General features: G+C 25.0%; 3 protein-coding genes across 3 annotated transcripts; 1 reads left to right on the plus strand and 2 right to left on the minus strand.

The window, feature by feature from the left end:
- Positions 1–3747: 3747 nt before the first annotated feature.
- MKS88_004486 (uncharacterized protein) lies at positions 3748–6021 on the minus strand (the record flags this gene model as incomplete). Its single annotated transcript, XM_067217666.1, has 9 exons — positions 3748–3843; positions 4061–4120; positions 4206–4259; positions 4399–4479; positions 4908–4975; positions 5080–5152; positions 5366–5434; positions 5529–5582; positions 5890–6021. 9 exons carry the CDS (start codon positions 6019–6021, stop codon positions 3748–3750), a joined length of 687 nt encoding a protein of 228 aa, XP_067072072.1.
- Positions 6022–9495: 3474 nt separating this feature from the next.
- MKS88_004487 (uncharacterized protein) lies at positions 9496–10386 on the plus strand (the record flags this gene model as incomplete). Its single annotated transcript, XM_067217667.1, has 1 exon — positions 9496–10386. The coding sequence occupies one exon, from the start codon at positions 9496–9498 to the stop codon at positions 10384–10386; it is 891 nt and encodes a 296-aa protein (XP_067072073.1).
- A 589-nt stretch (positions 10387–10975) lies between these two features.
- On the minus strand, positions 10976–12769 carry MKS88_004488 (kelch domain-containing protein; the record flags this gene model as incomplete). Its single annotated transcript, XM_067217668.1, has 1 exon — positions 10976–12769. The coding sequence occupies one exon, from the start codon at positions 12767–12769 to the stop codon at positions 10976–10978; it is 1794 nt and encodes a 597-aa protein (XP_067072074.1).
- Positions 12770–12957: the final 188 nt, after the last annotated feature.

Genomic DNA, 12957 nt, shown 5'->3' on the forward strand with positions numbered 1-12957 from the left:
TAAAATTAGTAAAGACACTAAATCTTTTTTTTTTTTTTTCTTCTTTTTTTCCTCTTTACTGTAACCTTTACTTTTTTTTAGCTTTAAAATCCGTTTGACTCAATTTGACGTTCTCTTAATTTTACAGGCTAATTTGTGTACTTGCATATACTACTTACGTATAAGCACATAAAAAACATGCTTATATATAAATATATACACATAAATATACATATATATGCACATATATGTATAACATATATTTCCCTTTTCTTCTGCTTCTTTTAGAAGAGGAAAATGTTAATAGACGTTACCCTGTAACGCGATTTAGAGATAATGTGAGAGTTGTGGGTAAAAAAAATACTATGTTTTGTACGCACACGTGAACAAGCACATATAAATATACACACCCACATGTACATACGCATGTATATCTAAAGTGAAAGTTAAAGTATAATGGTAAATGAAAACTTCTTATACGCATCATAACCTACTCTACAACTGTAAATATCCAAAAAATTAAAAAAAAACTAAACCATAGAAAATTAGCATTTAGAATAAATAAAATGTAAATACAGAGCTAAAACTAAAATTTTAATTTGCAAATTTTGTAAGCTTTTAAAAAAATAAACAAGTTGACCATACGAGAGAAAAATAAAAAATGGAAAAATGGAGAAATGGAGAAATGGAGAAATGGAGAAATGATCAAAAAAATGAAAAAATTATGAAAACCCAAACTCTAAAATAACTTCTCAATATAAAATAAAAATATAGATACATATTAATTATCAAAAAAAAAAAAGTTTCCAAATATCACCAACTGAATTCTAACAAATAATTTACAATGGAAAAAATGAGCTTACACATATTATTAACAAATTGAACAGGTATGCATATACTCTTAACTGTACACATGCATATATGTGTATAAGCTTGTATCAAACTATGTAATATAAAAATAAAACTTTACAATTTTTATACTCGAAAAAATGAAAAAATTACATTATGTTCTTAAATCTACAAACGATTTGCATTGCTTATTAATACTTCTTATTTTTTCTTTTTTTTCATTTGGTTACATGTACATGTACATGTACATATATATATATATATATATATATATATATATATATATATACAAATATATTTTTATGTAAATACAAATGAACTAAATTGTACATGTAAATTATTACTCCTTAATTCATTAATATATGGTTTTTATAGAGTCATAAAGTGTAAATGTAACAAATAAAACAAAATAAATAATAGCAGGTTATTACAGAAATATCCTTTTAAATAATGTAGTAAGCACATAATTACGTAAATATACAGGTAAAAATTTATGTATATATGGAAACACAAGTACGTATGTACGTGTATACATATATAAACATATTTATATATACATATTTATACACATATATATGTACATATATGCACACATATGCGTATGTGCATGCATATATGTGGCACGCTCTAAACATTTATAACATTAAAATCTACAACTTATACAAAATAATCCATAAAAAAAATTTTTTTTTTTTTATGGTCTTTGTATTATTGACACTACAATAAGAAATCGAAAAGTATCAATCTAAAATTTAAAACAAGAAAAGCAAATGACAAGAAAGAAAAAAAAAATATATATATATTAATAAAATAAATGTATTTCATATGTAGTATAAAAAATTTCAACTACCTGGAAAAGTTCACCATTTTGGTATTTTTATAAGGGAAAAGTCATAATAATACAAATTCTTTGCTAATTATTTTTTAATATACAATTTGTTATATAATTATGTTAGTAGTATAATAAAAAATTGTTATTATAAAAGATTAAAAATGTCGAAGTATGTCCAAATGTATATGTTAGTATACGTGAAGGTCAGCTAAAAAAAAAAAAAAGAAAAAAGTAAAATTATTACAAGAGTGATAATATATAAATAAAAATACATATTTATATGTGTGCTAACAGCCAATTTTATTTTTTGCTTGTATGTAGAACACATATATAAACACATAAAAAATATTTATATCTCAAAAAGGGCATTTGATACATCATATATATACGATAAAACGACGCATAAATAATGCAACCACATTTAATCTTCACGAAAAAAAAAAAAAAAAAAAAAAATACTCTTAAATGTATAAAATCTCATGTAAATGTATTAAAAAAAAATTGATACCTTTCTTCCTCTATGAACAATATATTATTAATTTGTGTCTTATTTTATTTTATCTACATGAGAATATATCTTATCATTGATACAAATTTACAAACACTAAAAATCTTGACGCACATATATCGTTCACTTTTCTATCCCCTTGTCCATTAACATTACAATTCGTTAGGCAATTTATTTCGCTTTTTTTTTTTTCTTTTCTTTTTTTTCCTTAGTTGCAAACTGTCACACAAAAAAACAAAGAACAAATTTCAGAATATTAAAAATTTTAACGAATGTTACTAAGAATATGCAGGTTGCAAATATTACGTATACGTATATGTATGCTTTTTTTTTTTTTTTTTCCACATAAATTTTATACAAAATTTTTTTGAATACTTATTGATAGGGGTATAAACTTTTCAAAAAATCACACAATATTTGTTTTCTTATTTATAGTTACACAATTACATTTTCGTTTTACGCGAAATGTAATGAAATATTATGATTTCTCTACGTGCAGAAATAAACAATGAAATGAGGTTTAATAGATCTTCAACCATCTTTATAATAAAACAATACATATATATGTATATTTATACACATACCTATACATACACATGAATGATTTAAAAGATTATAGGAGTTATTTTACAATATATTATGTGCTCCTACATGACTGTTCAAAAACATTGAAAAGGAGAAGCGAATGTGATAGTTTTCACAACAATGATAATGATATGTGTATGTAATAAGAAAAGTAAGAAAATATATATACCCGTGGTGAAAGAATTTTTCTTTTTTCTTTAAGCAAATAAACGTATACGCATATTTGCGTGCAAGCGAATGAGTCTAATATTTTTAATTCCTTAATTTAATGAAAAAGAAAAGAAGTGAAGCTAGAAAAAACGTATATCGTATATGTAAACACATATATATGATCGTATTACACGAATAATGCCGCATTCGGGGGCCTTTACCCACGATATGAATATTAAACTTAATAAAATATTGTCTTGTTTGAAGTCATTATTTTGTATTTTTTTTTGGGGGGTTTCTATGTTTTTATGTTTCTATGTTTTTATGTTTCTATGTATCTATATTTCTATGTATCTATATTTCTATGTATCTATATTTCTATGTATCTATATTTCTATGTATCTATATTTCTATGTATCTATATTTCTATGTATCTATATTTCTATGTATCTATATTTCTATGTATCTATATTTCTATGTATCTATATTGTATATATATTTTTTTTTTTTTTTGACACAAGGCTCTCTAGTCTGCTAAGAAACAATACTGCATTTAAGTGCTGCAGTTGTCAGAAGATTAACTTTTTCATTTCGTAAAAATAAAAAAAAAAAAAAAAAGCTCAAAAGATTACTTAATTTTGAGAAGAGTATAATGTACACATAAATTATGTATGTGTACATATTGTCCAATACTCATAAAAATGAATAATATACAAAGTAATTTTAGTAAAAAAGAAAAGAAAAAAAGTATACATATATACATATATATATATATATATATATGCATAACTTCTTTCACTACATACATTATAATCTTTATCTTTTATTTTAAAATATAAAATATTTACGCATCATCACTTGACACAACTGCTAAAGCTGAAAATCTGTTGTCGCCTTGACACTTTTCTATAAACACCTTTTGTATTATATTTCCTGCATCCTAATTTGGGCGTAAAGTAAAAGTGTGCAGGGTGTATCAAAGTCTACCATACGGAAGAATATGCATATAAGCACATACATAGAAGCATTTCTTTATGTATACATATATATATATATGTTTATTCCCATGTATATGAATATGCTTATTCATATGTATATGCACGTGTATATGCATATGTTTATTCTTTTGTGTATATTAAGCAAATGCGAACTATTACGTAAATAAAATTTTTCGGAGTCGTTGAGCTGTGAATAACTGGTTCATCTTTTCGTCCATCCTTCAATAAACACAAAAAAAGAAAATTATTACATGACCAAAAAATTCAAATGACAAAAATAGTTTTGAAGTAAATTTTGATTTACCAGTTCAATTAGCTGCCCATCATTTTCTAAGAAAACAATGAAGTGTGTATCAACCTAATGTAAAAAAAAAAAAAAAAAAAAAAAAATTATTTCATTTTATTTTATTTCAATTTAACTTATTTTGTTTTGCTTTATTTTAATAGATAAATATTTTTTTATTTTTTCTTTTCATCAAAAAAAAACTAAACATTACGTCATTATTTTCTCCTGCACTTGAGAGATCACCACAAAATTCATGGTGTAACAGCTCTATGCTCTTGGTGTTTTGGAATTCCTTAAAAAGGTAGAAGTAAAAAAGAAATAAAACAAAACAAAATAAAATAAAACAGAACAAAATAAAATGAAGCATAACAAAATAAAATGAAGCATAACAAAATAAAATGAAGCATAACAAAATAAAATGAAGCATAACAAAATAAAATGAAGCATAACAAAATAAAATGAAGCATAACAAAATAAAATGAAGCATAACAAAATAAAATGAAGCATAACAAAATAAAATGAAGCATAACAAAATAAAATGAAGCATAACAAAATAAAATGAAGCATAACAAAACAATATAAAGCATAACGAATTAAAACAAAACAAAGTAAAATGCGACTTTAAAACAATCACTTTTTAACCGCAAAAAAATAAAGAAAAAATAGTAAGTACGAAATGAAATAACAATAAGAGATATACAAAACGTTCTAAAATAACACCTGTCCTCTTTTTTCTGGAGTCATTTCTTTAACTTTGTCAAAAAAATTGTCCAAGATAGAGCCCTTATCTTATAATGTGAAAATATAATATATACAACTCATTATAAAAATAAGAAAAAAAAAAAAAAAAAAAAGAAATATTATTTTTTTTGGATAATTATCAAGGTCTTACCGAACTCAAATTTACTTTTCAAGTTACAGTGTACGTGGAAAAGAGCAATAGTCCCACATGAGTTGGGTACAGTCTTAATCAAAAAAGGTTTGAAAATAAGAAGTACATGTGTTAAGATGCAAGGAGAGGAAAATTTTCACTTAGTGTTGGGTCTTATACATGTAGAGTCATATGTACACATGTAACATACATGCACACCCACATATGCATAAAAACACACAAAAAAGTGTAAACATGTTCATATTATTCTTTTGATGTCCATAACAAATGCAGGAGGAAGCTTTACTTGTTTTATGAACCAAACGTTCTCATAAGTTAGTTTCAAATTCCCTTCACTTGAATTTATTTCGCTAGTCTTTAAGAAGTGAAAAAAGGCGATTGTGAAATTTTGTGATAAAACGTTGTACATATATATATAAAAAGAAAAAAGAAAATTTTAATATTGTTACTATATTTTCATTTAATGGATATAAAAATATGATTGCATGAACTGGTCTAGGTATCTGTTAATAAGAATTTGTTAAAAAAGAAAGATTTATATATATATATATATATATATATATATATATATATATATATATATATATATATATATATATTTATAAATTTCTTTTATGTGAAGACTTATGGAGCATAAAGGTGGTCAATAGGGACAGGCATGAAAAACGTTCCTTTTATTTTTTGTACATATTTTGCTGCACATCAATACATTATAAAGTAGCACATTTGTAATATATAATATATTATACTATGTATTTTCTATTATTTTCTTATTTTGCTAATTTTTATAAAATGTAACATAGCCTTAACCATATCTAACAACTCCTTATCGAAACCATAAATGTCTACAAATTTTAACTTTGTTTGCCCAAGCTTACAGGAATATAAATACAAAGAATCTGGGTTAGATTCTATGGGAACCCAGGTATTATTCTTTCGCATATTTTTTTTTTTAACTTTTTAACAGTTCGTGTAAATATTTTATTTTTATAGCAGATCGCGTGAATTTTTTTTATATTAACTTGTTAACAATCCCTGTAAATTTCTTATTTAACTTTTTAGCAACTTTTGCTATTTTTTTATAGAAAACTTCTAAGAACTGTAAAAAAAAATTGGGTTTATATTTTCCTCATAATTTTTTGTTTAATTTCCAATTCTCAGCTTTCATTTTTTTTTTTTTTTCTTTTTGAGCTTGAAAAATTTATTTTTGTATTCCAAACATACTCTTACTTTATGAAACAATGCATAATTCAAATAAATAAAATAAAAAGTTGTGTTAATTCCAAAAATTAAAAAAATTACCTAAATTGAACAAAAAAATTTTTTTTTTTTTTTAAATATTTTTTTGTTTTCTTTTGATGACGATTTGATTTTTTCCTAACTCTAATATTGGGATGAAACAATGACATTCTTTTTTTTAAGAGGAGATTAAAGTGCAACAAAGTAGGGAACGGTATCCTCAAATAATTGTATCTGCCATATATACATACGCTAACATACATATATGTGCTTACTTACATATGCATGTTTTCGTAAACGTACCTTTAATCTCAAAAAAATAAATGATTGTGAACACTTTTATTTCAGCGTTAAAATAAATTTTAATATATATTTCTTTTTTTATAATTTATAATATAAAGGCTAAAATAAATGAAGCAACATTTTATGAAGCACATTTAACAGAAAAACATTTATCCTTTTTAAAGAGTGAGAATTCTTTCACAATAAAATACTAGTTCGTAACCTCAACAGAATATCAAACATGGCAAAGTCAAAAAATCATACAAATCATAATCAAGTAAGTGATTATAATATATATATATGTATATGTATATATATGTAAACCTCTTAATAAATCTTCTTTTTTCTCTTTTTTAAAGATCAAGGGGTTTTCCTGTTTTTTTATTGCATTATCTTTTCTCATTTAATTTGTATATATTTCTGTGTAATTTGGCCTTTATGAGAACGAACATTGAAATGTTAATATTTTTTATCAAGATCATTTTTGTAGTTTTTGTTACAGTTGGCATTACAGCATTTATTTTTCTTTTCATACATCTCACTCCGTTACGCACTCATGCATATACTTTTTTTTTTTTTTTTCTTTTTAAAAAATAGAATAGGAAAGCTCACAAAAATGGAATAAAGAAGCCTAAGAAGCACAAATTTATGTCACGTAAAGGGGTATGCAAAACGCAAATTTCGTAAAGATTGTATTATTCTTAAATGTTGCTTCTTTGCCTTTTTAACAGTTTCCCTATATTTTACGCATTGTTCTTTTCATGCTGTTCATTGCTAATTTTTCTCTATTATTTCCCCTTATTTTTCATTATTTAACATATATACACAGCCCAACTAGGTTGTTTCACCCATCACTATTTATGTTAACGTGTGTTAATGCATAAATTAAATACATCATTAGTTATAATTATTTTATAAGGAACACTGGTGGTACGTGTTTTTAGTTTGTACATTCCCACGAATAAAGTTCTGCATATTCATCATTTTGTTCAGTTGTTCGTTTATTCGTTTATTCGTTTATTTGTTTGTTTACATTTATTATTTTGTTTTTTTTATCGTTATCCCCTTTCATAGTTGGACCCCAAGTTCTTTAAAAACCAGAGATATTGTTTAAAAGGAATTTTAAAGAAAAAAAAAGAATTAAAATTAAAGCAAAAACAGGAAAAGAAAAATTAGAGAAGGCGCATGGATTAACATTTATGTTGTCCATGAAATTTTTGACCCTTACCATTTTAAACAGTTTCAATTTTTCAGAATATTTTACTATATTGCTTATTTATTTTTATTTATTTTTTTTTTCCATTCCCCAAATGTAGAATATATGTCTTTTTAAATAATTTATTGTGCCTGTATCTCAGCGACCCCATTTTATTCTAAGAATGCACAATTTTATACAACACATATGTATAATCATATGTGTTTTATGTATATATGTATATAAGCGTATGTGCACGCAATAAACGTTTTAACAAACTATGAAATAACACGAACAAAAAGAAATAGTATAACAGTTAAAATATTATAAATGAATTTTTATAGAAAATTGTATATATTTTTTGCTCATATCAGTGATGGGTGTGTATATATATATATATACACATTAAATATCCAACGCGCTATTTAAAAGATAATGTATATACAAGTAACATAAATAAATAACTAAATGTTAACATACTTGTTAATGTACTTCAAAATTTACACACATTTTAACTTCTACTTATTCATTCATGTTTCCTGTGTATGTTATCTTTTAAGATATTAGAAACGCTAAAAGGTACATAAACTTAACACAAATAACAAGTTTTGTTATCGTCTACATATTTTTAAGCGCTCTAACAAAGGTATTACCCAATATTTAAGTCTATTAAGATTCTCATTTAAATGTAAGTATTGTTAGGAAGAATAAAATTTTCACTAATTTTTTAATCTATGGTTTGTTATACATAAATATTTTTCTTGAAGGTCTTTCGAAATGATTTGTTATTATAGCCATTTCTTTTTATTTTATTTTATTTTATTTTTTATTTTTCTTCCTTAATTTTTAACATATATATTTGAAGTATATCCTTTTTATAATTTTATTTTTGCTTCTCATCATGAATATTATTTTTGTAGTTATTTTTATAAGGCCTTATCAAATCAACAACTTGTTTTTTTATTATGTAAATTTTGCGAACATTATTATAATTTCCAAAAAAAAAAAAAAAACTATATATATAATATATATATATACCTTTAATAGTATCTATGCAAAAGGATGAAATGAAACTTACCTATATATTTGATCAAATGCTTATACATATGTATGCATACAAGTAATCTTCTTATTACATTGTAAGATGGTTTAACACATCAAAAGGGGAGTGCTCTTTGCGACATGAAAATTCTGTGTAGTTGAATTTTTGTATTGTCATCTAATGCAAAAGGATTTTATTTTTTTTGTTTTTTTGTACATACTATTTACAACTGAATTAGCTATCAGTAGCTGTAGTTCTTATATAACTAATTTTTTTTTTTTTTTTTTTGTATATATTTATATACATATATATGCATACACACATTTATATATATTTTGTTTGTAGAGAAAAGGAGCTCTTTGCTTTTTTTTTTTTTTTCCCCGCTCATCTTTAATTTAATTATTATTTTTCTTTTTTTTTTATCACAAATATGTAAACATGATTTTCATTTCCTTGTAATTAAAATAACTTATGATATGAGATGTAAGAAAACGAACATAAATACACTTTCAAACATTTGAATACATTTGCGTACATATGCATGCGTTTGCATACATGTAAATACGCAGGAATACTTTTACGACCTCTTACATTAATTGCGCAAACTACTGCAAAAAAGGTGTAATAAGGGCATTCCTCCATATTTGCTCAAAACCGAATGTCGTCAATAAAAATAAATAAAGATGAAAGTAAAAGAGTGCACGTGTGGATTAAAAGTGCTATTGGCACACCGAATAGAAGACAATATAAGCATAAAAATATAATGTATCCATATTTTCGCATGTACAAGTCAGCATATAGGGCTCGAGATTCGAGAACGAGGCAAGCATTTTGGCCTTGTGTCGACAAATACCCTTGGCATACCCACCAAAAAAGGTGGATTAGGAGTGAAGACTTAAATATAAAATTCTTTTCCGAATATACAAACAAACCCCCGAACAAAAAAAACTTATTTGAAACATGTCACACACTGCCATTTAATGGAATTAACTGTCTTTTTTGGAATCCAATTTACCTGAATAGTCATAAATTTTTTTTAAAAAATGGAACAAAAAAGGCTCAAAATGATGAAGAAAACAAGGCGCATAATGGGGCGCAAAATGAAGTACAAAATGAAGCACAAAATGAGAGGCAAATTTTACAGCAAGATATGGATAGAGATGATAGAGCACTAAATGAGCAAAAGGAAAATAAAAAAGTTATAAGAATAAATAACTTTTACTATATTGTAGACAACAAAGCTAAGAACGATGTTTATTTTTATCTTAAACACATCAAATATACAATGAGACCTTTTCGAGGGAAAATAATTGGTGACCTATATTTAAATGAAAACAAAATTAAAAGTAATATCTCAGCAAATGGTATAATAAATGGCGAATGGAAATACTGCTTTCCTCATATTAAAATGCTTGATAAGTTAGCTAACATTACTCTAAGTAAAAATTTAGTGGATGCAGATTTAGACGGTAATATTATTGAAAGCTTGGTAATAGTAGACAAACACACGTACAGACCTCCATTACCTAAATGTTTTAATGAGTTATGATTACTTAGTCCTATTTCTTCATTCGTTGTAGATTGCTTTTTCTTTTTCCTATTCTTTTTTTGTATTTTTAAAAGAGGATCCATGACAAGCAATCCCAGATACCTCAAGGATGCGTATTTTTATGTGTATGTTTATACACACCCCTGTATATATATGTTCACTCAGCATAAATTCCGCGAATCCTAATATTTTGGCTCCATATACGTAATACTGCACGTCTGCACCACATACCTCAACTTTTTAAAGACACAAATATATTACGTAAACACAAAGCTGACTAAATAAATAAATCTTCAGTTGCACATTTCCTCAATGGGATGAAGTAACAAAAAAAAAAAAAATAATAATAATAATAAATAAATAAATAAATAAATACATACATACATAAATAAATACATACATACATAAATAAATAAATACATACATAAATAAATACATACATAAATAAATACATAAATAAATAAATAAATAAAATAAAATAAAATAAAAAAAAAAAAAATACATTTTCCATTTTATGTAAAAAAGTACACAAGAGAACAAAAGCTATTCTTCATAAAATTACATGAAAAAAACGTTTCTTCATAAGTTACTAAATGAATAACGATTTTTTATAAATTTCCCCCAATAAATGTGGCTCAGTTATCAGTCTATTAATTTTTTCATGGTCCATCAACTTATTATCAGTTATAAAATCTATGCAAAATTTACATAATTGTTTGCAATTATTTCTATAACTCAACAGAAGAATATTTAGCACATTTTGTTCATTTGTATGATTACTAATAATTCGTTCACATAATTGCATTAAGCGGAATATATGGAATTTTGTACAAGTCACTAATATTTTTTCATACGTTTTAAGAGAATAATTCAAAGATAATTCATCTGTATAAAGGTAATTTATAATAATTAAAAATATGTCATACTGTACATCGTTTATTGGAATAATGAGATGATGATTGTATGGTGGACTTCCTCCAGTTGTTCGATCTTTTGAAAAATGTAAATCGAATAAGGATTTAAAACTTGAACATCTAGCTGATAAAATGGATCTACAAGCATAAATATACCTTTTTTGTACCATCAGAATAATATCCGAGTATTTATAATTGTTAACCATACATGCAAATGTTTGAGTTAATGAAGAAGATTCAACATATACATTTTCTAATCTTAGTGCATATACATCATTTAAAGAGTTCTTACCATCAAATCCAGCAATACAGTAGATAACATTTTTATAAAACTGAATGTTCATACTACTTCTTTTTGAAAAATTATTCCTTGTAAGTATTTTTTCCCATATCCTTTGTTTTATATCAAATTTGTAAAAATCGTTTAGACGTTCAGATGAATGTATATTATAACCTCCAATTATATATATGCATTCATTATATATAAAAGAACCCATAAAGTATCTTGCCATGGGTATCCTTCTCTTACTATAATAGCAGCAACAGTCTATTCCATTTATGTCCTTTTTATTATTCAAAAAATGGTTTCTTATTGTCGTTTCATTTATATTATATTTCATTTTAGTCCATATACCCGTTTCTAAATGATACTGATAAAAATAATTCAAATCATCATCATCTTCTTCTATTTCTTCCTTATATCCTCCAAATGTGTAGAAATAACCATCATATATATGACCAATAGTACAAGCTCTAGGACTAGGTATATCACCACTTTGTTTAATATGAATCCATTTCTCCTTATATAAATGAAATGCATACATTTTATTATGTAAGGTTATACCATCATATCCCCCAAATAGATATAATATTCCTGTATATTCATGAACAGCTAAAGAAAAACCAAATAACGATGGTGGAGCATACATGTTGCTTTGTTCTTTTATCTTTACCATTTCCCATTTTTCTGTGTTCATATCAAAAAAATAGAAATCATTCAACCATATTCCTTTCCCTTGATATCCTCCTAATATATACATTTTGTCTTTATATAAAAAAGCAGGGTTATTTTCCCTTCTAGATGGACATTTTTTATCATATATTTCTGTCCATTTATTTTCTAAAATATTGTATTTGTAAAAGTCATTTAATCTTGTCCCCTTAGATCCATACCCCCCAAAAATGTATATATAATTTTTATATAACACTGATGCAGCTCCACTACGTCTGGGAAAGTATGCATTTCTAACGAGTTCTTTATGTGAGTTATTCTTAGAAGTACTATCTGAATCAAACTTTTTATATTTTTTTATATCATTATTTGGCGAACATATCAATTTATTCCATGTTAGGATATTTCTACTCATATTTTTATTTGTAAACGTTTTTGCTTTTTCTTTATTACGTTTAAATAAGGGCACATGAAACCCGCTGTCTTCAAAATTGGTATTAACCAAAGGAGAATTCATTTTTTTTCTTTTTTTTACATTTAAAAAAAATTGCTAATTAAAGGACCGATCAATGAAGACAATTAATTCGAGATTATCGGGAAAAAAAGAAGAAAAATAAAATCAAATTGAATTACGCCACGAACACAAAAACAACATTGCCATTATTGTTCAGGACAAAAAACAAATGTGAACAAAAAGGGAAAATG

This window comes from Plasmodium brasilianum, chromosome 12, assembly GCF_023973825.1.
Source record: "Plasmodium brasilianum strain Bolivian I chromosome 12, whole genome shotgun sequence".
NCBI classification, from domain to species: Eukaryota; Apicomplexa; class Aconoidasida; order Haemosporida; family Plasmodiidae; genus Plasmodium; species Plasmodium brasilianum.